This window comes from Anoplolepis gracilipes, chromosome 17 (assembly GCF_047496725.1).
Source record: "Anoplolepis gracilipes chromosome 17, ASM4749672v1, whole genome shotgun sequence".
Classification (NCBI taxonomy): domain Eukaryota; kingdom Metazoa; phylum Arthropoda; class Insecta; order Hymenoptera; family Formicidae; genus Anoplolepis; species Anoplolepis gracilipes.
In genome coordinates, this window is record NC_132986.1 from 7,306,367 (window position 1) to 7,330,676 (window position 24,310).

General features: G+C 32.6%; 3 protein-coding genes across 8 annotated transcripts in view; 1 reads left to right on the forward strand and 2 right to left on the reverse strand.

The window, feature by feature from the left end:
- LOC140675429 (ankyrin repeat and sterile alpha motif domain-containing protein 1B) overlaps positions 1-11,194 on the reverse strand; it is an 82,987-nt gene extending 71,793 nt beyond the window's left edge. The window contains exons 1-2 of one of the 4 annotated variants that reach the window (XM_072909915.1): positions 11,112-11,194; positions 9,312-9,468 (exon numbers count right to left, since the gene is read on the reverse strand). The gene's annotated coding sequence lies outside the window, so the exon portion shown is untranslated. Of the gene's footprint in view, positions 1-9,311; positions 9,469-10,402; positions 10,565-11,107 lie in introns of those variants that run through there. The other 3 variants (XM_072909916.1, XM_072909917.1, XM_072909914.1) reach the window with 3 other exon arrangements.
- Positions 11,195-12,566: 1,372 nt separating this feature from the next.
- On the forward strand, positions 12,567-13,918 carry Mrpl30 (mitochondrial ribosomal protein L30). Its single transcript, XM_072909922.1, has 3 exons — positions 12,567-12,966; positions 13,359-13,485; positions 13,581-13,918. Exons 1-3 carry the CDS (start codon positions 12,830-12,832, stop codon positions 13,875-13,877), a joined length of 561 nt encoding a protein of 186 aa, XP_072766023.1. The 5' UTR covers positions 12,567-12,829; the 3' UTR covers positions 13,878-13,918.
- Positions 13,919-16,385: 2,467 nt separating this feature from the next.
- Psgef (Protostome-specific GEF) overlaps positions 16,386-24,310 on the reverse strand; it is a 29,620-nt gene continuing 21,695 nt past the window's right edge. For 2 of the 3 annotated variants that reach the window (XM_072909888.1, XM_072909887.1), the window contains exons 8-16: positions 23,904-24,218; positions 21,341-21,759; positions 20,357-20,569; positions 19,613-19,975; positions 19,376-19,490; positions 18,732-19,132; positions 18,209-18,430; positions 17,620-17,962; positions 16,386-16,650 (exon numbers count right to left, since the gene is read on the reverse strand). In XM_072909888.1, the coding sequence (XP_072765989.1) occupies positions 16,387-16,650; positions 17,620-17,962; positions 18,209-18,430; positions 18,732-19,132; positions 19,376-19,490; positions 19,613-19,975; positions 20,357-20,569; positions 21,341-21,759; positions 23,904-24,218 (2,655 nt within the window). In that variant the 3' untranslated portion in view covers position 16,386. Of the gene's footprint in view, positions 16,685-17,619; positions 17,963-18,208; positions 18,431-18,731; positions 19,133-19,375; positions 19,491-19,612; positions 19,976-20,356; positions 20,570-21,340; positions 21,760-23,903; positions 24,219-24,310 lie in introns of all 3 variants that reach the window. The other variant, XM_072909890.1, reaches the window with a different exon arrangement.

Consider the following 24,310-nt stretch of genomic DNA (forward strand, 5'->3'; position numbering starts at 1 on the left):
ATTTATATATATATATATACATATATATATATATATAAGTATAATTAAACTTTTAAAAAAAAAGAGTTGCCTGTAAATTTGACAAGGAATGTATTCCTATTATTAATTGTAAGTTATACATATATAAAAAAATGTGCAAACAATAGTCATTTGTAAAACTAATCTTTAATTTGCGTATCTTTTGACATCGCAAAGTATGTTCGATAGTTCGATAATACTCTATGCAATTAACTAATTGCAATTTAATTTAGCGATCGGCTTTAGCGATTTAATTTAGCGATCTTGCAAAATCACCCGGAATTAAAATCAGATAACGAGCACAGGACGAGTGTATAAAACAATACTGTATTCACAAAATTCAGAAATATTTTAAATACAAAACTGTATTTTTTATCAATGTTAATTTAGCGCTGAAATCAGTTTTATTGTAGAATTAAATGCACATTGCATTTGAAATACAATAACAAAAAAAGGAATGAATTATGTTACAATTATATTTTTTCTCTTTTCAATGTTTTGTGTAATATACAGCTTTATAATTAAAATAATAAAATAAATGTAAATAAAGTATATGTTAAAATAAAAAATTAAGATTAAATAAAATTTTCATTAAAATGTTATATTTATATAATTACATTTACTATAGGATTCATAATAAAAATACGTGTTTATTTTATAGTAAGTATATATTTACAAATTTCAAAATGTCGTATGTGCGTAATACACGGCGCGAAAACATGAGCGAAAGTCGTCTATCGTAATTCCAGCACAAGAAAACTCCGAACTACCGCAAAACGATCTTTCGTGAAAAAAGCCTCGAAATGCTCAACACGTTCCTGACGACAGAAAAAAAAGAAAAAAAGTACATGGGTCGGGTAGACTTTTATGAATCCGAGAGTGCTTTAACTCGCTCGCGTTCGGCCTCGCCGACTCGCTCGTTACGCCGCTGCCTCCGCGTTAATTTCCTCCCTCCTACGTGAGCTAAGCACGGATCGCAATTAACCATTAACCGAGAGAACATGAATTCTGGACGACCTTACGACCACGTCCACTTCCTTTCCAAGTCGTCCGAGTAATTTGTCTCAAAGTTCATTTATTCATTGGAAAATTTACAATGCGACATTCTTTAGCCTTTAATACGCAGATATAAATTTTTATTATAATATTAATTGATTTATATATGATTTTTGTTTCCAACATACGTTTGTAAGAAATTGTTAAGTATATAAAAGATATAATTTAAAAAATTTTTTTTTTTCCTTAATATACATTAATATATTAATTGTAAGTAATATATTTTTCTTAAAATTATTCAATGTGATACTCATAATATAATATGTACAATTTTTATTTTTATACAATTTACTTTTCTTTAAAAGCTTTAATATTATAATATAATCTGTTTTTTTTTTTGTTTTTATTCTAATCATCTAATACCCCTAAATTTTTTTAAATATTAAAAATACATCATTTAATCTACGGACTTTATTTCCAAATAAAATATTAATTTTTCTTTTTCCTTTTAGTTTATACGAATATGAATCAAGAAACACGGATAAATCTTTGCGATTTAGTAAGGGGTAGAAATCTTTCCTCATCTTGTCCTAACCGTATGTTCAATAGCGAAACTTTTACCTCAATTCACGTGGTAACGCAAACTTTGATATCCGAATATGGTGAGCTATCACGCAAAAGTTCAATATATCAACGTACGATACTAATATTTCCTGTCATCGATCGGAAGTTACAGAGTGCACTTGAAAGCATCCGCGACAGAGTCTACTATTCGCATAAGCTATTTAGATCGAAAGTTATTCGTATCGCGATCTTTATGCAACGCTTGTTAGTATATCTCAAAAATCTTTTCTCCTATTTTTCATGAAATTATGCATAAAGAATTTGGAAATTATTATTTCAGAAAAGTTTAAAAATGCCTTTGAAAAAGCTATTTTAAAAATTTTGCTTACGTGTAAAGTTACAAATCTCTAATAATTTTATAACTTAATTATTAAAATCCTTATCACATGATGATGATTGATTATAAAAAAAACCTTTTATCACTTTTATCACGTTACCTTCAAAGCTATTGAATTAAATATTCGAGTTTTAATATTGTACATTACAATTACATAATACAATCATTCTCGATTTATCTCATAGCAGAGACCACGATGGAGAAAAACAAATGCGTTCAATATTCGTTGAGACACACCCTCTATTCAACCTATTGTCTATGATCGGTTTTCCATACTAACACTGACAGGCGACAAGTACGATTTTTTCCATTCTCTATAAAAAAGGTGGCGATCACTTTTATATGCGTGTTGACAGCTTTAGAATGGAGATCATAAAGTGCAGTTAAACTAATTGATAGGTACATGCTCGAACGATTCCTTGGCACGAGGGACATATGCATGTGAAATTATATGTTACATGTCTGGGAGAATTATGCAATTAACTCGCTTTCGTCCTTGTTCACGTTTTTTTTTCTTACACGATTATACTATATTCAACAAAATTTAATTATTTTAATATGTTAAATTTTTATTTTTCACGCGAATAATCCCAATATATTCGCATACACAAAATATGCATAAGTAACAACGTGTAATTATATATATTATATATTATATGCATTATACTTAATTTTAATTTTATTTATATTTATATTATACTTTTATTTATATAATACTTTTATTAAAACTCCAGTATAACATCGCTAAAGTATTCTATGTGACTAAGGTACTTATAAAAAAATACATATGAGACGATTATAGTCTGTTCCACCTGTCTTAAATAGCGATTTTCTCTTGCAAAGTAAATTTACGAAGTTTGAATTTAGCGAGCGAGCGAGCGAGCATACAGAAACAACAAACCCGACACCGTGTTTTCGCGTGACATTAATTAAATTGTCTTCGTGTACGCGCGAGCGCGCGAACGTGGCATGTAATGGAGGTGGATATAATGAGCGTATTTAATCAGACTGTTTAATCAACGTGTCCTTTTGCAGTCCGCCGCGCAATATCGTAAATAAACTCTTGCTCGTATCCGACTGTAAAAACGTAATGCGCATTCGTTTCGCGGGCGATAGCCAAATAACAGTATATTTCGAGCGCAACAATGGCGCGCGGACACCCCATAGTTCTCTTTTATTTTCCCACACAATACGCGGCAACAATCGGTTTGAAATTCTCACGAGAGCGAATGGTATAATACGCGATTTAAACGTAAAGATAGGGCCTAGTATATAAACGTGTAAATATAGATCTTACACACACACACACATATATATATATATATATATATATATATATATATATATATATGCAGGTTAATTGGTGAAAAACCTGCTAATGACTGATTCTTGAGATCATTTGGAGACGATTTATCTTCAGTGAAGATGTCGAGGCATCAATAATTTCTAAGTTACAAGCGATTGACAAAAAAAGCACTTTTTGCAAACTAAACTTTTTGAAGTTAAAAAATTACTAAAACTACATTCTTCAGTTAATTTCAGATAAAGTTTATTCTAATAAAATTTTAATTTAAGGTTTAATTACGAAGGTATATAATGATGAAAATTGGAAACTTGCAAAAAATGATGAAGTCTCTCGATATTTTCGCTGAGAAAAAATCGACTCCAAATGATTTCAAGAATCTGCCATTAACAGGTTTTTTACCAATTATCGGACACCTTGTATATATATATATATATATATATATATATATATATATATATATATAATTTATATAGATTATATATATGATGACCTAATTTATAATTATAATCAAAATTCATTTTTAAGCTCCTAAAATTATAAATGCTTAATGGCGATTTGCTAATTATATTATGTTTACATAATTAAAGATTGATAGAGTAAAAATAAATTTAATATTGTAGCAACCATGGTGAGACAATTCCAAATGATGATATAGCAGTATTAATTAATAGGAGGAACGCGAATATCGTGCACCACTTGAGGGACGTTCTATATTATGCAATATTGTCCACAATAGACTCCGAAATGAGATTATCACGCCGCGCAAACCGCATTACAGTCGCGATTGAATTACATCCGAAACGTTGTTACAAGCCGAGAAAAGCTCGAGAAATTATGCTGAAAGAAACGCGACAATAAATTCTCGGCAGGATTACTTTTCGAAATTGATCGGAAGAGAAGTGCAAGGCGAGGAAGAGGACGTAATCGGAGATGAAAGATGGCCGAAGGTCGACCGGGCATTTTACGCGCACGCCACTTGCTGTAATTTTCCATCGAGGTGGAAAAGTCGTCGCTTTTGCTGCTTCAACGATTTCGGATTCTTCATGATAATCGAGGGAACTATTCAGGATTCGATCTTTACAACCATTGCGTCGGTTTGCTCTGTATTTATTATCTTGTCGATAGTTTCACAGGTTTACGAAATTTCGTTAAAAGTAAGAAATTAATGGAACTCTATTAACGAGTTTGTTCTGCTCATTTACATCTATCTACTCTGAAAAGTCAAGTATTCGATCGAAAAGTTTCCACTTTGCTACGAATAATATTATTGTGACTTAATTTAGGAAAAAAATTGTAAAGTTCTAAAACATATATATATTCCGCAAAGAATAAAAAATATAAAGATTCAAAAAACAATGATCTTTTTTAATCAATTAGAAGCTAAAAAAATTATAAATTATATAGTATTAATATTTTAATTATATTATATTTATAAATTATTTTATGCAATTGTAAATTAATATATTATCATGATGTATAAATATAGATATTGTAATTTTACATATTGTTTTAATTAATATGCATTATAAATATATCATTTGTGTATATGTCCCAATTACAAGATTTTTAAATTTAATAAACATAATTTTGTACAAGTAATTTTTTGTATTATAATTAAAATCGACATTTGTTTATGTACTACATTTATATTACTATTTGCATTTTTTTTGATGGTCAATTTTCTGTGTAATAAATGATTCTACTTATAAAAATACAAATTTTAGAATTAAAAAAAAATAGATAATAATACGCATGAGCAACGAGTTTTGATCAAAATGCCTGTCATCGAAAATAATATCGCAGAATTAATTATTGGTTAATCATAAAATAATACCAAATTAATTATTGCTTAATTATAAAAAGTAATTCATTTATTAATTAATTGTAATATAAAGATGTTGGTCTTTTATTCCGCATGAAACTTAGAATTTATGCATTGTGGAAAAATTTTTTATACGTTTTATATTAAATAACGTTTACATTTTTTTTAAACAGTATTTTGAATTTCAATATTCATATAAAGAAAAAAGAAAGTTTATTATTCACATCCGTCATAATTTGCAATGTTGACAGGAAAAAAACCATTTCCTTTAACTCTTTCTCTTTACATATTATGATAATTTATACTAAACTAAAATAAGAAATTGTAAATAGATATTGTTATATAAATATTCCAATTTGAAAAACACAGTCAGTTGTAATATTGATGGAATAAATGTAAAGAAATGTATAAATATAAATTATATATTATATGCAATATTATAATTATATCAGTATTTAAAATCACAAAAATTATAAAAGTACTCTAATTTGGCAAACCTTAAAATATTATTAATATTACATAAACCTTTGATCCACTTGACCCATCAATTAAAATTTATATCCATGAGATTGCGGGAGCATGTACCGATTTCCATAAATCACGTTTTGATCAACGTTTTAACCACAAATACGACAAGTCGTATAATGCACGGTGTTTCGGTGAATAATTCCATTGTTGTTACTAAAATGGAACACTTGCAAAGTGGTATTACTAAAGCGAATCCTAAATTTAAATATTCGAACGTTACAAGAGTATTTAAATAACCGTATATAAAAATATTTCCAGTCTATAAAAATAACAGATTAACTAAATTCTAAATCATTTAAATATTTTAATTATATTATCATTTGTATATGTAAAAAGTGCCATTATTTTTATTTCATGATAAATGATTAAAACTTCCGCGTTATGTGTACAATGTGTATATGCGTATCATATTATATCAATTCTTGTATCTTATTCTTTAAATCAATTGGAAAGCTAAAATTTATTATAAAAAGTGTACTAATTAAATTTGAAATATTTTTTACAATCAAGGAATTAAAATATTTTAATTGGAAAACCAATATAAGGCAAAATTCTATATTTTTTTAAATACCATAACATTCTTTGTATATTTTACTCTCTAGCACGGTTTAAATATTTCGAACAATCTATTGTAAATGTTTAAAACATACGAATACTTCGAATCGAAAATAATATGTTTAAATTTTTTTATTATAACCACATAATGTAATTATTGGAATATTTGCGGTCTTATATGCCGAAACTGCGAACTGTTATATCGCCATGAATACGCGATGTATTACAGGGATTCTGTCGCAAATGGATTTCGAGTTTCTGTTCACCACTACCAGGAGATTTATGGACGTTTTAAAAAGCACGATGTTTTCGACCACGTCGTTAGAACCGGCGGCAAAAATCGATACATCAGCTAAATATCCCTGTTAAAACCCGAAGCACACAGCGTTGTCTCATGTGTTTCTGTGTGCGAACAAGCGCGCGAACGTTTTTGGTGAAATTTTTTTAATCCGTCTATAGTTTGCGAAGCTAGCATTATTGTGCGATGTGCAACGATAGCGCGAGTGCAGTTAACTTTCTATCCTATGACTTTCACATCCTATAAAAATAATTCAAACGCGAATGTGCTGACGTTTCGAACAAAGCTTTTAGATCGATTTGACCACTACTATTCCATAGTATTGTGGTTTTTGATAACAGACTACGTAAATAATAAAATAATAAAAATAAAGAATTAAAAAAAGTATGAGTATATATATAATTTTTATAAAAGAATATTTTAATCTTTATAAAAGTATATTTTTTAGACAGCTTTTTTCATAACATATTTATAATGTTGAACATTTCGTTTTTCATGAAAGCGTTCCTAAAATTCTTTAAAAATATTCGACTACTATTTTGATATCAAATTGACTTTATTATTTTTGATAACATATATATGTATAAATATTAGAACACTATAAAAATCAAAAATCAAAATAATCTATACATATTTTTTTATAAAAGAATATATTTCACTCTTTATAAAGGAGAGTGTGTATTATATTTTGAAAAATTTCTTTATAATATTTATAATATTAATAAAAAATTTTTTCAAGGAAATATTTCTCTAAATTTTTCTGAAAACATTCGACAAATACACTATTACTATATATTTAATGGTTATAATTTTTAATAACACTTTATAGATAATAAAATGACATCATGACTAAAATAAAATATTGCAAACATCAACAATTTAACAAGCCTAAATATTTATTTTATGTATTATATATTTTATAAAAAAAAATTAGTCTTTATAAACATTTTTATAAAGGATTTTCTAGATATCATTAAAAAGATTTGATTACTATTATGTGTTAAACTATTATAAGATTTGATAGCATATTGCATAAATAATAAAGCATTATTAAAATCAAGAATTGGGAAACACTTGAGCATATATTTGAGTATATATTGAGTATATATTATTTTATAAAAAAATTTTTTATTTGTTATAAAATATGTAATATTTTATGGAAAGTTTCTTTATATTTATAATTTGTATTTTTTAATATTTTCTTTATATTTAAAAAATGTTCTGTATTATGAAAAAATTGCTAAATTAAAAAAAAAAATACAATGTGTAATGTTTTGGTATCAATATAATTTTGGAAAATATATCACGTTATATACGTAATAAAGAAAAAGAGAGAAAGAAAGCATGTATTTATTTATAGCGCTCTGGAATAAAGAGAGAGAGAGAAAGAGTATATTATTTTATTTTTAAAATATTTTTAACTTACGCATTTTATATACATTTATTAGATTTAGTCAAAAGCCGATAAATTTTTAACAATATTAAAATCCTATTCTGCTTGTTAATGCAGGAAAAGATTGTTATCGCGTAACGCAAAGCGTTAAATTGATTTTCATTTATTTAATAGTGAAACGTAAATTTTAACGAATTTTGCGAATCATTTATTCTGCTCAATTATCGCTTGAACAGTTTAGAGTAAAAGCGAGGGAAACACCAAATTACTTTCAAACGATATATAATACCACGATAACAACGTGTCGGCTGCCAACTATGATATATCGTCTTTCTGGCAAACTGCGATAATGAGCTGCATATCGTACACTACTTATAATATCAAAAGATAACATCACTCCTCAACAAGAAATGAAAAGATAGAGAAGCGAGAAAATACGATCCTCTAGGGGTCCTACACAGAAGATTGTAATATCGTATCTCCGATAGAAAAGAGATATAAATAAAAATTATAGTTACATTTTCAAAGATAAAAAGTATTTTGTATATTCTTGTACTTAAAGTAAAATAGTTCAAGGGTCCAATTTAGGAATTTTTAAACCAATATCTTGTGATGGTAAAACTGCCTTTTCACTTACTGTGTATGCAGGAAAGTAAAATGATATTTCAAATAATGGAAAGATAAAAATAAATGCTTTTTTTAGTAAGAATGATGAGAAATCTTTTATATTCTTGTATATGCACTCAAATAAATTTAAAATGAAAGCAAAATAACTTTTAAAGTACTATGAAAGGCTATTATTATAGCTTTATAAGTAAAGTTATTTTATTTAACAATGTGTGTAGAATCAAACAATCGTAGTAGAGACAAAACAGTTATTCCGTAAAAAAAAGGCCGTACTCTTTTTTTTTCATCTAAACTTAAGATACTTTAAAAAATTTTAACGTTAGTACAGAGATATTGTAAAGCAAATGATATGAAATAGAAACATAATAATTTTACAAAGTAAATGTACAAAGTCACGAAACCTATATATATATATATATATATATATATATATATATATATATATATATATAAATTAACCTTTTTTAGACCAGATTCTTTTGCCCACAAATTATATTCTGTATATCTGTAGTATTTTGTATACGTAAAAAAATGTAAAATATTGCAAAAAGAGAAATTACGAAATAAAAACTTTGCACTTATGTTACTTTCATGTACGATATACATATACACAGTTCATTAAGACATGCTAGGAAATGCAGATGCGCTCGCTTTTCGCGCGTGTGAAATTCTTTTGCTTTTTCTTTCTCCTCTTTCTCTCTCTCTTTCTCTCTTATTTTCCGTCGGCTGCGAACCCCTTAGGCGGGTTCCATCGCCCTTGCGGAAATGAGTTTCTATGAGAAACTTTCAAACTCAAGTCGGACTTACCGCTGTGGGATATTTCGCATCTCTTCTCTCCCCAACGACCGAAGTTGTTTTCCTCGCGAAAAGAGCTGGCTGACGGCCACCGTTGCTTCACGAGTTTTTATTCGATTGAAATTGCACGAACCCATCTTGGAAGTGCACATCTATTACATGCACATAACTGCAAAATGTTAAAATAATGATTAAATAATATCTGGTGCGCGCATAAAATTATAAATGTAATTAAAAATAATTATCACATTTTTCTGTACAAATAGCATAATAATGTAACGTAACCACTATGATTATAACTCTTATATTACACCAGCAATAAAAAAAATAGTTACAATTTCATTGAAAAAAAAATACTAATCAAGCAATCCTTTTACACAAAGAAAATTCTAATTATTTAAGTAATTTCATAAATTTATGTTTTATCTTCATAATTTGTACGTGTAAACAGCATAATATTAACGTAAACATTATATATACTATAAATTTGATGTAAAACGAAATGTAACGATCATTCATAATAATAATGTAAAAATAATGATCCAATATTTTCAAGCAATATAATTTTGATAAATGATATAATAATATAAATAATAAATGTATATATAATATATATATATATATATATATATATATATATATATATATATATATTAGATATATTTGAGATATAGAAAAAAATGTAAAAATTGTGAAAGATCACGAACAATCTAGACGATTAGTTGTATATATATTAAATAGAATATATATAAACAAATTTGCTGACCGATCGATGTATATAATACATAATAATTATTGATCTTTGCCGGCTACCGATTATTTCTTCCGAGACATTCATTCGCGGAGATAGAGAATCGATCGGAATAAAATCGCGTTTACGATCGCACACGCTAATCAATCGGCACTTCCAATACTTATATTACACGCGCGATTCGTCCACATGAGCATGTAAGGACACTTGCCCGCCTTTTCTCGACACATGACGCGATGGAATAGCCAGCGGCAACTTCATGAAGCGCCAAACGAATTTGACAGAACTCGTCGGAAAACGAATCCGATGATTGACCGCGTTAACACCTTGATCGATTCGAGAATCTACTCACCCGACATTCGCTCGTCCTTTCATTCGACGTACCTGCTGCTTGTACGCGTGCGGAATTTACACACGTCGCGGAAAAACGTGCGAAAATGCGGAGCGATCTTGCCCCGTGATCCACCGATTACGAGACTTTAAAGTAATATGTGACGTCGCGCAGTTATCTCTCGCGTGGCGCGCTTGAGTCACCGCCAGGGTCAAAACAATAATAGACCGACGCTGCCAACGCGTCGAGTCGCAAAAAACTATTAACACTATTCTGTAGATTCTTTCGAGTACCTCAATATTCATATTACATATATAATATACCAACTCTCTTTTAGACTCTTCGTAATATTGTAATAGTATGAATAATACGATTGAAATATATTTATGATTACGAGCTATTAAATATTAATTGTATTGAAACATGAATTATTACGAAGGAAGTATTGAGAATTAATTAATCATCTGTATATTGTGTTCGGGCTGTAATAGATGGTGATTCAAATTCGAGGCGTATATCGTGCAGCCTCATATTTTCTATTTATTTACGTAGTCACGTACTCGACGAAAGATTCGAAATATCGGGTGGCAACTTTATGAACCACTAAGTGAATCGTGAAAAGCCGTCGAGGAACGAACCGATGAATGACTGCGTCAATACTTCGATCAATTTGAGAATCTATTCAGCCAATTTATTCGCCCACCTCTTTTCATTCAATATACCTACCTACCTATTGCTCGTATGCGTGTGGAATTCACTCTCGTCGAGGAAAAACGCGGAGCGATCTGCACCGTGGTCCGCTGGCCCCGAGACTGCGAAGTAATGTGACGTCAGACGTCAGACGTCACGCGGTGACGACTCGCGTGACGTCGCGCCGCGCGCTGCACCATCGGAATCAAAACAATAATATACCGACGCCGATGATAAATCTAGTAACAAAAGAAACTATTATTCTTTTATACACTTGGCGGCATATTAATATATATATTTGTATTTTAAATATATTATACGTAACATAATATATCATAACTCCTTCTTTTAATTTCTTGGGGAAATATATGTAATGTATATAAACTAGTAATTTTTTTTTTTTTAATTATTGTTACATATTTGAGTGTGAGCAATAATACAATTAAAATATTAATACGATTAAATGTTAATAGTATCAAAACATAAATTATTACAATTAAAGTGTTGAGCTATACTATAATTAATTATCTTTTAATGATATATTATTATGTTTAAGTATATTTACAATAATGACGATTCAAATTCGAGGTGCGTCGCGCACTTTCCACTCATATAATCATATACTCCACGACTCACGTAGTCAGTTAATTTCGTGGAGTTTTTAGATAATTCAAAGCCAAGTATGTTTGTGTCTCGCTATATACGCGTTAAATTTTTTTCCATCGGGAGTGAATCTGGCGTATATGATCGAGTGTCGAAAATCATCGTTTCGGGCGACGAGAAACGTCATCGCCGTGAAACGTCAGTCAACACGATTGACAGCGACATGAAGCGTTTCGTTCGTCAAAACGCTTCGACCCGTCCGTGAGAATCGGCGCGACGCGCGAGAGCATCGAGTGGATTCTCGGATTAAAGTAAAGTAAAGAATATAATTAATTATGCTCATCGATCTTATGAACGTTCAGGCATGCGAGAGAAGAAATTCTTGTCAGCGAGAATTTTTCGCTCGAGTATATATTCATCGGACGCACGTGTTCGCGCGCGTTCCAGTGCAATGTCGGAAGTAACGACTCGCCATGATTTATATCCGTCTGAAGCGCGTAACGCGTGCAATAAACGTCGGGAGTGTCGTGCAAAGTAACAGGCGATCGTAATTAGTATCGGGTATATAATTACCCGCGCTTCTCCGCGATCGGCTCATATTTCACTCGCGCGAGTAAATATCCGAAGGATAACGGAAGTGGGATCCAGGATCGAGAATTACAGGGAGCGAGATAAGAGGTAATTCGTTACATCGACCAGTGAGTAAATATTCTGTCATTGTATTCATGTAACTGTTGCGCTTATTTATTTTCGTCAATATATGTTGCGTGCATTATTTCGCTCTGACGATGATCTGTCATTAATTATCTGTAGACGGTAAAATAGATTTTGTGTATAAAGTTTCTTATTTATTACATGGTGTCGCTAGTTTACACAACGGCATATGCATAAAATATAATGGAAGAGCTGATATAATCGACCACGTATAATCATCTATTTTTTTTGAGCGAATATTATAGTTTATAAATAAAAGAAAGAGAGAGTTTATATATAAATAATCGAGCAAGTTTATTTGCACTTGCAATTGGGATTGTTGTCAATGTAGTGATGCAAATTAGTTATTGATTTACGTGTTAAAAAGCAAGCTTGATCTAACCTATGCAAGTTACGTCTGTGTCTGTTTTATATAAGACTTTGTAACTTTGTAATTACAACATGACATCACGCGCGATAATTTTCTCTAATTTTGTACGTCATTATGGTGGGCAAGAAATAAGACGGAGAGTAAAGTGGAGAGATTCACAGGGTAATTTAGAGGGTGTAAAATATGGACTTGTTACATACTTTCCAAGGTAAGCGAGCTTGTTACAAGATATTTGTTAATCCTTTCAAGAACATTTTTGCTAGTCAAAATTTAATAAGAATTTAATAAAAACCGATATTATATATACATAGTTATTGTCTACAACGGTAATACATAAATAAATTGTATGTAAGTAAATTATAAATTATTCTTTAATTGCAAATTAATTTTGATACATTAAACAAGGAATATATATCCTAAGTTTAGTCTGCAAAATAGCTTTGAACATCTTTATGTAAATAAATGGAAAATTTTTAAATTTGTTATCTATATTACTTTTGTGTGAAACTAAAAAGATTAAAGCAGTAGACTTATATGCGATTAATATATCTTATAATTACAATTATTGATTGAGACTATATCAGAAACACATATTTATAGAAACCCAAAACACGTTGACCCACCATTTGAGCCAAGCAAACTTTTATTGGTGAAACGAGTAAAACCTTTCGCAGGTAATCCTTGGTGGGAGAAAAAAATACTTACCGATCTAGGTTTTAAGGATGAGGTAATTGTAGGCTATAAGCTATAGGCTATAAAGGATAGTATGATAGTATACTAGTGTTTGACAAACTTTTATTCGCTTAATCATCACTTTTACAGAAACACGTCAATGATCCAGTGATCGTCAAAAACATACCAGACATTTGTGCTCTGCTCTGGAAGGTAAAACATCTGGTAGAGATCGTTCCAATAAAGTTACCCGATAAACTGCCAACTGCAGACGATTTAAATGGCACGTATTTACACGAAAATGGCACATTTTATATTGTACCAAAAGTAGATCCTGCTCGCGAAGAAGCTACAGAAAAGTTTGTAAATGATCCAAAAAAATTAAATCGCGATATTATTCAAGAAAAACTGAGGCTTAAGTGGTTAGAAGGACGTACTATGTCTTGAAATAAATGTTAAATATAATAAATAATTTTGTTGCACCTAACTCATTAATATATAAATATAAATCTGGGAACTTGCTCTTAAATAATTCCTTCATAATTATCAGCAATTTTTTCTTAGCTGAAAAGAAGCTTTCAAACTGCCTTGTATCATATAATAAGTAGTACAGTGTCGATTATATATATAAGAACATCCTATGAAAATATATATAAGTAATATGCAAATGACAATAACTTTACGCTTTAAGAAGTATGAAGGTAAACGGTTGAACAAATAATATAATTTATTTATATTTTGCACATGCGGTCGATCGACCGAATTACAACCTACTAACAATAATGTTAAAATTTTAATATTTAATTCTTAATTTATTTAAAGTGTCCCCATATGCGCAAAGTTTCATAAAGTTTCCCGATTAATCTTAACTTTATTAAATTAAAAGAAATTTATTTCGGAAGTTTTAATCCATAGAATATTGGTAATTATTAATTAAATTAAAATATAGATAATATTTTCAAATTCTTGTTAAAATAGCTTTTTAATTGTATTTGAATCTATGATTTCTGCGAATATATCTGAATTTGGGACACTTTATAGGCAAGAGCAAGATATCTCTATAAGATGCTTCGCAATAAGATTTCATTCATTTCAATTGTAGATTTTCTGATTCACTTTAGCCAAAAAGTTCAAATAAGATATTCGATTTATAATAATATAATTTTAAATTAAATTTTAAGATTGTGTATAAATTATTACTGTATAATAGTGATACAGCTATAATAATGATATCTTAATTAAATTTAAGATTATGTTATTGTGACATTGTTTTCGAAACGATTCACAATCATTTTAACTCTTTGACACAAAGTGATTCCAATGTGCCTATCAACATACCTTATTGCGGGTCATCCAGTATACATAATAAGTAAAAGATGAGTGCCGCTTTGGGTCAGTCGTGCGGACCTATCTAGAGATACAGTGTTCCAAAAAAAAAAAAGAGTATAATTTCAGAAAAAGTCTAGACTTCGCGAGCGAGATTCGCCGATCTCGACCGTTGTCGAATGATCCAGAAACGATCCTGTAGGCCGTGTCCAGAAGACGTCCTGTCTTTCCGAAATTAGCAAATATACTAATAACGCGGTTCGGAAACCTCATCCGACTGACTAATTCTGGAATTACCTTCGTCGCCACTGATAAAGGGCGCTCTGCGAATCTGACGCCTTTGCGATGCTAAGAAGTAATCTAGATTGAAACTGTAGTTAAACCTAACGTCAGCTATTCGTACTACCGCTCTATGAAAACAATATCGGCCTTGTATATACTCGAGCAGAATTTAAAAAGTCTCAGTAACGCGAATGTTTTGGAAGTCCTAGTAATGGAGAGACAGTGATTGCCGTCCTCTTTCGTTTCTGCGTTTTTTGCTACCTCTTTTTCTTGTTTAACGATACGATTTTTTGAATGACGGTTTATTCGTATGTCAGATCTTATTAAATCCTTGCAATACTATGTTTAAAGATATTTGAATATTTGCAACCAATTATCATCTATACTATCATTAATATTATATTATTATATCTTCCCTGATTAATTATTAATATATTTCAATATATTAATAATCATTGTTCAAATTAGAGAATACGACTTTTACATAAATTCATTACTTAAATTAACCGTTAATATTACATTTTATTTGTAATTGTATTAACGATATACAATTAACGTATAATCATATCTTATTGTAAAAATGATTTTTCCAATGGCCATTAATCTTTTCCTTATATAATAACAAGTGATTCACGAGTAAACCGTCATTTACATCACAGCTCTTGTTGTAAATTTACGCGGAACTAGTTCGTCTTCGATTACGCAGTTTCCAGAAGCGTCGATCCCTCGACGTATGATGAATAGAGATTGTATTCTGTGTCGTTCTAGAACCTCCCTTGTCCGGCATATACATCCTCAACAATCGCGCTGCCCTTTCCTCCTGCGAACGATCCGCCGCTTTTCCGCTCAGAAAACTCAGCAGTTTCATGCTCCGTCTTTTTAGTCTTAATCTATTCAGAAAGTTCGTCTCGCCGCTGCTGGATGGACTCATACCATTCTGATCATCAAAATCTTCTTCGAATCTTTTTGACCGTCTTAACTGTTCGCTCTGTCGTTTACTTCTCTGTCTTCTCTTGTCGCTCGCTTCGACAGAATCCTCCCTTTGCATCGCCTCTCGTCTCCTCTCCGCGTCCATCTCCTCAGCGTTGCGGGAATTCGTTTCTTCCGCTCTTCTCGCGACAGCTTCCAATTCCCTCAGACGTTCAGCCTCCCTGGAACTCTTGGAGCCGGGGGAACCAATCGCTTCCGGTTCATAACTTACGTCCGTGTCCACGTCCGATAGTTTGCGGTGCAGGTCGACGATCTTGCGGCGAAACTCCTCGTCTTCCTGGCTCAGCTTGGCGAAGACGCGATCGCGCTCCTCCGCGCTTCCACCGACGCTCGACTTGGACGTCGTTTGAAACCTCTGTCACCACCATCCGACCTGGTGTTTGCCACTGCCAGGCGAGTCCTCCTCCTCCGGCAGCGGCTCCAGTCGCCTCCTGCCCAGGAAACAACGCAACGAACCTAGACTACCGCCGCCCAGCAGCTGGTCCATGCTCAGCTCCGGTAACGAACAGTCCTCGTTCTCTGATTCTTGATCGATGTCGTCCTCCGCCGACAGGTTTAGGCCATAATTGTCCTCACCGGTATTTATCACCGTGCCGCCGCTGCTGCAGCCGTTCGGCGGCGGCTAAGGAAGTCAGGCACAGCTCGGGCTAGTGATTCTTTGCAAAAAGAGAAACAGAAGGCAAGCGTTCGTCATGCAGGCAGGCGTGCGAAGCTTATGTGCTATCTTGTATGTATGTTACGCTGCGTTCCCGTATCATAATTACCTGTATCGAGAATAATAACAGCGATTTTATCTGTTTCAAAGAACAATCGCGATACAAGGATTACTTATACATTCAGCGAAAAAATGTGGGGAATAAATACGAGCCATAATCTGGAATAATACTCTTGCAGAGATCACTTTGAATGCTAAGATTACTTGATATAATTTACGATAGTATTGTCATATTATGCTTCTGTGCATGTGTCTATATTGTGCATTAACACAATTCTGTAACAAATTGGTTTTAAATTATAATATATGTATATAGAATATATAATCGTAATTTTTACATTCAATGTGAAGTGCAATTTAAGTAAATTAATACTTTGAAGCTATTACGTTATTTTCAAGCAAGCTTATATAAAAATAGTGACACGTATCAAGCAATCGTTATTCCTGTGCGTGATATAAAACAGATCGTAATAAATAATTTTTACGAGAGAGAATCTGTAAGATTAAGCTTAGAGCTTATAAATATTTATAAATTTGATTGACGGGCATAAAAAAAAGTTATACAAAAATAAAAATTGCAATTTATATGCGAATTGAAATCAATCTTTATAAATTATTTTAAATCTTCGTCTTGAAACATGAGAAATTTCTGTGTGATAAATTACTACATAGTCTCGTATAATGGATATAATTTTATTTTCTAAAATATTAAATAGAATTTACTCATGGAAATGTAAGTATACTTCAATCGCGTGACCGCTTGATACGTTTGATAAAATTCCTCGCAGCATTGCAACTTGTTTCATTGTGCTTTCAAGCTTCAGCTATTACGTTCGGATGCGAATATTCTTTTATCGTAGTCTCAAACATTATTACCGAGGTAGCGGTGAAACTCTCATCGTCTGGTCCGCCGGAAGTCGGCGTGCCCCATATATCGTCGCCGGAAGTAGCCCCGGACGTGGTGCCTTCCTCGTCGTTCGGATCCAAGGAAAATTCGGTTCGCTCTGGGGGTACCGGTGGTTGAAGAAGATAACCGCCGACACCCTCGCTTAGCTGTTCCAATAAAACCATCTTGCTGACGACATAGCTACTCGCTCGGGCAGTCCACGCTCTTAAGCCGGACGGCGGCGACTCTAAATCCCGGTTGTCTTCTTCTCCCGCCTCGTCCAGGTCATCATCTTGATCCAGACTGCTCATCGTACCGAATCTCCTTAGAGCTCTGTGCAAAACGGTCGTTAGGAGCGTAGAAGATTAAATTAATTAAATTTTAATTAAGAAGAGCAAGTCGATCTCAAGAAAGAAAGTGAATGATGAATTTTTAAATCGAATAAATCATCAATCCATAAATAAGTGTCGCAGTTTTACGAGTCCGCAATAATTCTCTTCACATCTTGTTTATAATCTAGTAAACCCAGCAAACTTTTTCAATTGTTTCCATTTTGTTTTGTTTAATAATTTATCATACCTATAAGGGGGTTCTCCGTCACAATCGAGATCATCCTCACTACCGTCTTCGGTGTTACCATCCGCAGGCGTGTAACTGGGACTGTTACATCCCGGGCTGTCATGTAGTCCATTTCGTAATCTGTGTCTTGTGCAGAGATCAGGGGTTGGTGGAAGAACTGAAATTTTCGGAGGTAACGGGGAGAACGGATCCCTCTGTAATGGTGGAGTAGGGCAACCCGATCTGTAATAAACAATCACAATCTGCTATTAGAATCACTTAACAAAATTGATAATAACTTTTGTATCTTATATTTTACGATTCAGAAAATGTTTACACCCTTATTTTTATTTTGTAAAAAAATGATTAGCAAATTACAAATAAATACCTCTCTATAATTTCTTTCTCTGATAACGTGATCAAATTTAACTCTGAATTATTTAAATCGAAAAAATATTTCAATATTTAAAATATTAAAAAACTGAAAAAGAAGAGAGAGAAATTATGTTAAAAAAAAAAAAAAAATACGATTTAAAATTATTACCTATGGCACCTTCGGCAAATGCTGATGGAACTCGTTGAATTCTCCTTTGAAGATACGTGACTACCATTTTTTCGCGTCATGCTATTCGATTTTACGGTACTCAAACTTGCGCTCGACGCAGTACTTTGTTGTTCTACGTCGGAATTTCCCGTCGTAATTTCTTCCGCAGTGTCCTGGCTAGTCGACCTGCTGTTACTTTCTCGAGGAGTTCGGGCCGCCAATTCCTCCGCCGTCCACTCCTCCAGTGAGCTCTCGTGATCCGGAGGAGGGATCTGATGCGAATTGCGCACCCACTGAGCTAGGTGATTGTTCTCCCGTGAGTTCTTCAGGATCGTATCCAAGCTCTCGCCGGATTGCGACTCCTTTTCCTCCTCGTCACGTTGTTGAGGCTCTCTCACGATCTGTCATTGATTTCAGAGCTTATCAAATAGCGTAATTTTATAAACCTTTATTATATCTAGCAATTATTCAAATCTTTTTGAAGACTAGCTTGTTGAATATCTAACTTTGTTCTTGGAAAATCAAAGATTCTATTTTTTAACTTAATTTCACTTTTCATCCAGCTATTGTCGTGTGCAAAAGTGTGCAAGTATTGATTTTTTTAGTCAACATTTTTTTGAACTCTGTTCGTATTTTTCTCTTACCTGCGGACTCCCCGTGGATTCTCTGATCGTGGCAAAATTACTACTGGCAATCGGACTCTCTTCTGGACTGTCCTGATCCGACGAGTTCAAACCACAGCCTGTATTCACATAGATGCTAAAATACAATGAAAATTGGTGTTTGTAAATACTATTTTGTCCATCCACGTGACTTTCTATTTATACCTTGAGTTCGTCAAAAAATTCCGTATTTTAACGCCTGGTCTCCCATTCACTCACATTTGCCGTTGAAGAAGATTGTGCCAGACAGCTTTTAGCTCCGCAGTAGGTGCTCGAAAGATGAGAACGCGTCTTCGAGGTCGACTGTGTGGACTGCAACCGCCGCTGTTCACAATCTCAGTGTGGCCGTTCTCCGCGCTGCCATTCGGGTTTACGGAGACCTGTAACCGAAACTCCGTCGGTCGTTTTCGTACGGTAAAGCATGCCTCGGCGATGCTGGATAATCGCAGGGGCTCCTCGGTGACGAAGAGGACACGGTCCCGCGAAACCCGCGCGAATACCAGAAGATCGGTCAGTAGCAGTGCCCAGGACGGCTGCAGACGCGCTCGACCTTCGACTTTAGCGAGGGCGCCGCCGAAGAGCCTAAAACAAAGATTCGATTAAATATTTGAAAATTTTTTACGAATAAAAATAATTACACACTGAAAAATTGAATCAAGCGTTTTTTAATTAAAAATTTACAAAGATAAAAGAAATAAGCAATAATCGACAAGTCAATTATTTATCAGAACTTATCTATTTTTATGAGAATACAATTAGAAGCAATAGGAATATAGTTTTTATTCGTTATAGAAATGATTTAAAATATTAAATATACACACATATATTGTAATATAATTTAAAATGTATAATATTATATATTATATTATACATTTGTGTATTATGAAAAATTAGAGAGACTTAAGATTTATATATATATATATATTTATATTCTCAGAAAGAGAGAGTAAAGAAAGCGCTCACCATTGTCTTCCCGGCGTCGCTAATGTAAATGGCTTGCATCTCGCGAATACTAATCGAGATTCTACTTCTTGCAAACTCAATAAAGGTCTTCCGGTGTCTCGAGGTGGTTCCATAACATTAGCGTTAGCTGTAGCTTCTCTATAGCCGTGGGCCAAATCTCTCGCTTGTTGGCAATTTCGCGGAGACGCCTGACCCAACAATCTCGTCATTTCTCTGCAAACATGAATTTACTACGAAAACGGTACGGTTTTCGCTTTTTCGATACTACAAATGCTAAAAGAAATTACTCCCTTTACATTAAAAAGTTTTTCCAAAACACGTAATCTCTCGTGGAATTCTCAAATTTTAATTCAAGTTTAATGTAAGATTTAACTAATAATTTTTTTAGTAACATGTAGGATTTTTATAAGGAAACAATTTTTACACACAACACAACACGCGGAAATATTAATAACTTTTAACAAATTATAATATATACTATTTTAATCTCTTTATATTAATTTTTACTCTTTTATAAATCAAACTATATATTTACTTTATGTAAGAGCTTGTTTAAAAATTAAAAATTAACAAAAGGTCATGATAGATTAACAAACTTACATCACAATTCGAATTCTATTAAATTTGTTATCTTTTAATTAAACCATCTTTACAATTTTGACAAAGAGCACAAATGATTTTAGAAGCATGATTGAATGATATAGCTTCGAATAGAATAAGATGAAAATTGCAATTGCAATTAAATAAATTATCGTAATATCTTATATGTTATAATAAATTATTTTCTTGATATCTTTCAACTTTTGTATATATTGATAGTTATTTTTCCAAAAATCTCATACTTAATTACACCGTTCAAATTAATTTAATTTAATCAAGTTAAATTTTATATTGAGACGCGAATTTTATCGAAACAAATTGGAATCGAAGAGCGATCTGGGTCTTTCTGAAAGAAACGCAAGCAATTAGCGTAATCGTACTAACCTATAGTGTTCTAAGGGTAGGAGTAGCATCCCAGTAAGATCGGGGCGCCGTTTATGCGGCACAGCAGGCTCACAGACGAGCTTAGCGAAGGCTGTGTTCCGTCTGAGAGCGACCAGGAGGCAACAGGCACGTTGTAGGCCACTGAGGTATCTTCGATAGGCAGCTGTGATTTTAGGAACTCTACACAGATAGCTGTCGACACCGCCGCCTTCGTCCCTGATTTCCTCGGATAGCGTAAGCAGGTCGTCCAGATTCTGGAATAGAATCTGGTAGTCCGTCGACGATAGAACGTCTTGCCGCTCGTGTAGTGGGACCATGAAGCGTGTTTGACCGTTCTTTAGGATGCTCCAGAATCTGGTCTCGCGTACACTTAACTCCTCTTCGGGCGGCGCGTCAGGTGCCAGACTCGGAAAGACCTGCTGTAAGAAAGAATTCGCGACGAAAGAATTTTGGGCGGGAGGTCCTTTTAATAGGGAATCGCGTGCGAAAAATAGATAAATGTCCATATGTGTATATATTACATATATACATTTTAACTAGATGTTTTGAAAATCTCGTTGCGCTTCAAAAATATCGTCACTTTTAATAAAGGACGTAATTTATGTTTGTGTATAAGATAATTGGATATAATGTGCAGCTTATAGCATGGGTGTGTAATAATGTATGTAAAGCAACTGTTGAATTCTTCGATCGATAGCTTGCGTTACATTGGTGATAGAACGGCTTTAATTGAAAATTCAAGTACTTAAAAATGAAAATAATTTCAAGCAACCTGATTTTCATATTTTGCTGTCTATAATTTAATAAGTACGGAAACGGAATAATAATATTAGCTTTAAGACCTTTTTCCTGTAATAACGAGATAAAAGATATTTTGCTCTCTATTTCTAAAATTAATAAAAAATTAGCTTTTATAATATTTAACACGGTATAAGTAAAAACCAATGAGTCAATGAACAAATTAATTTATAAAAACGTGTGATAAATAAAAATCGTGGGATGAGGCTGGAAAGGGTACAATGAATAAACAAAACGCATGAGGTTGGAAACAAAACTTGTTGACAACAAAAAAGAGCAACCTGGTCGAGGTACAAAACATAACCGCATCATAACTTAAACGGCATCCCCCACGCGAGGAATGCGCGCGCTATACACTACACGCTCGCTAAAAGTAAGATATAAAGAAAGTGAAGAGAAGAAAAAAAGAAAACAATGTACACACACGCACAGATGTGTGACGCCTCTTGTACAAAGCGAAAATAAGCTCTGAATAACGCACGCTGATATAACGCGCCTAACAAAAAAATTCGCATGTTCTCGCTTATATATATATATATATATATATATATATATATATATATATATATATATAAAATGAAAGTATCTTATAAAAAAATATAAATTTTCTCGATATAAAATCCTAAATGTGTGCGAGAATATGTGATTCTAATTTAGTATTTGCAACTTACAAATATTTAATAAAAAAGATAATTAGTAAACTCTTATAAATTTTACAAAGCGATTAACTATACATTTGTTAGATATCGCGATCTTCAGAATATTAATAGCAATTATAAAAACGCTTTTCGCGCGAATTTGCGTAATTAAACTTCACTGTTATATCAGCTATAGCAAGCTGTGTTTATTATCACACATCTCCCTGATTGTTTGAAATAAGAATTATAAAATTGAGATGATATATTCTCATCTGATAGAATATGTATGTATATCAGACACGTCTGCGCCAATTCACGTGCGAGATTTGTATTAGCTTCGTAAAACAGCGTTAACACTTATAGACGATGCAATTCAGCATATTGATAATGATTAAAAAATACATAATTCTTTTCTACCTACGATATTGAAAATAATCAAAAGGAAATTATACATATTTCTCCTACAATATGTTGTTTTTTCATATTGTAATTAAACGCATTTTACGGCCAGATCGATTATTCCGTCAAAATGGAAATTTCCTTAATACAGTTTCAATCTTTGATTAATTTATAATCAGCACGATTATACCTCAATGGCAAATTTTAAGCGACACTGATAGTCATGGGTCTTCACTGTATTAACGATATTGTCGGTACCTTAAATTGTTAAAAAATATTGCTTGTAATAACAGTATCAAATTAACGAATTTTAGACGAGTGTTTTTTTTGTATGTATAAATATTTTAACTAATTCGAATATATCGAGAGAAACAATTAGTTATACCCGATTGAAGATTTTTTAAAAACTAAACTTTAGAAATTGGGATACTTTATTAAGAATAAATCGTTACTTTATATTACCTATCTTCTGTATATCCAAAGTAATATAATTAAAAAAAAATAAATATAAATATAAGAAATATTTAAGATATTAAAATTTGATAAAGATACAAGACAATTATTTTACATCTAATGTTGAATGATTAAAAGATATAACGTCATGTCACCTTGTCACTATTATATATATATTATTTGTCATTATTGTTCCATTCATTTATAATTAAGGTACTGACGAATATATCGTTAATAGAGTGTAGTTACGTTCACACGAGGACGCCGGTACCGACCTCGGCATTGAACGTGACCGTGTGTTGGCTGTTGGGTCCGGCGACGGAGGGATTCTGATGGGCATTGACCGAGCTGGGTCTGTGAATAGCAGACGAATGGGCGCCCCCTTTGCGATACACCTCCAGCACCAGTTGATTCGTGGCGGCCTGGATAAGACCCAAGATCTCGTCCCGCGGTCTCGTCACGACGTTCGTCGTTTCTACAAAGACTACATGATCGCCCGGTCGTAAGCCGGATCGTTCCGCCGGACTTCCCGGATCCACGCGCTCCACTCGGGGTGGCCTGCCCCACGATAACGAAAAACCCCATGGAATCTGTCAGATAGACGTGTGATGAAATATTTAATTAGTGAAGTTATATAGTTAATGATGATAAGTAGAGGATGGTCCAGTAATCATATAACCAG

Excerpts from the sequence above, each read along its gene's own strand:
- Mrpl30 (XM_072909922.1), top strand. The coding sequence starts at position 12,830 with ATGACATCACGCGCGATAATTTTCTCTAATTTTGTACGTCATTATGGT. Across the intron at positions 12,967-13,358 it reads CTTGTTACATACTTTCCAAG|AAACCCAAAACACGTTGACC; the intron begins GTAAGCGAGCTT and ends ACATATTTATAG. Across the intron at positions 13,486-13,580 it reads ATCTAGGTTTTAAGGATGAG|AAACACGTCAATGATCCAGT; the intron begins GTAATTGTAGGC and ends TCACTTTTACAG.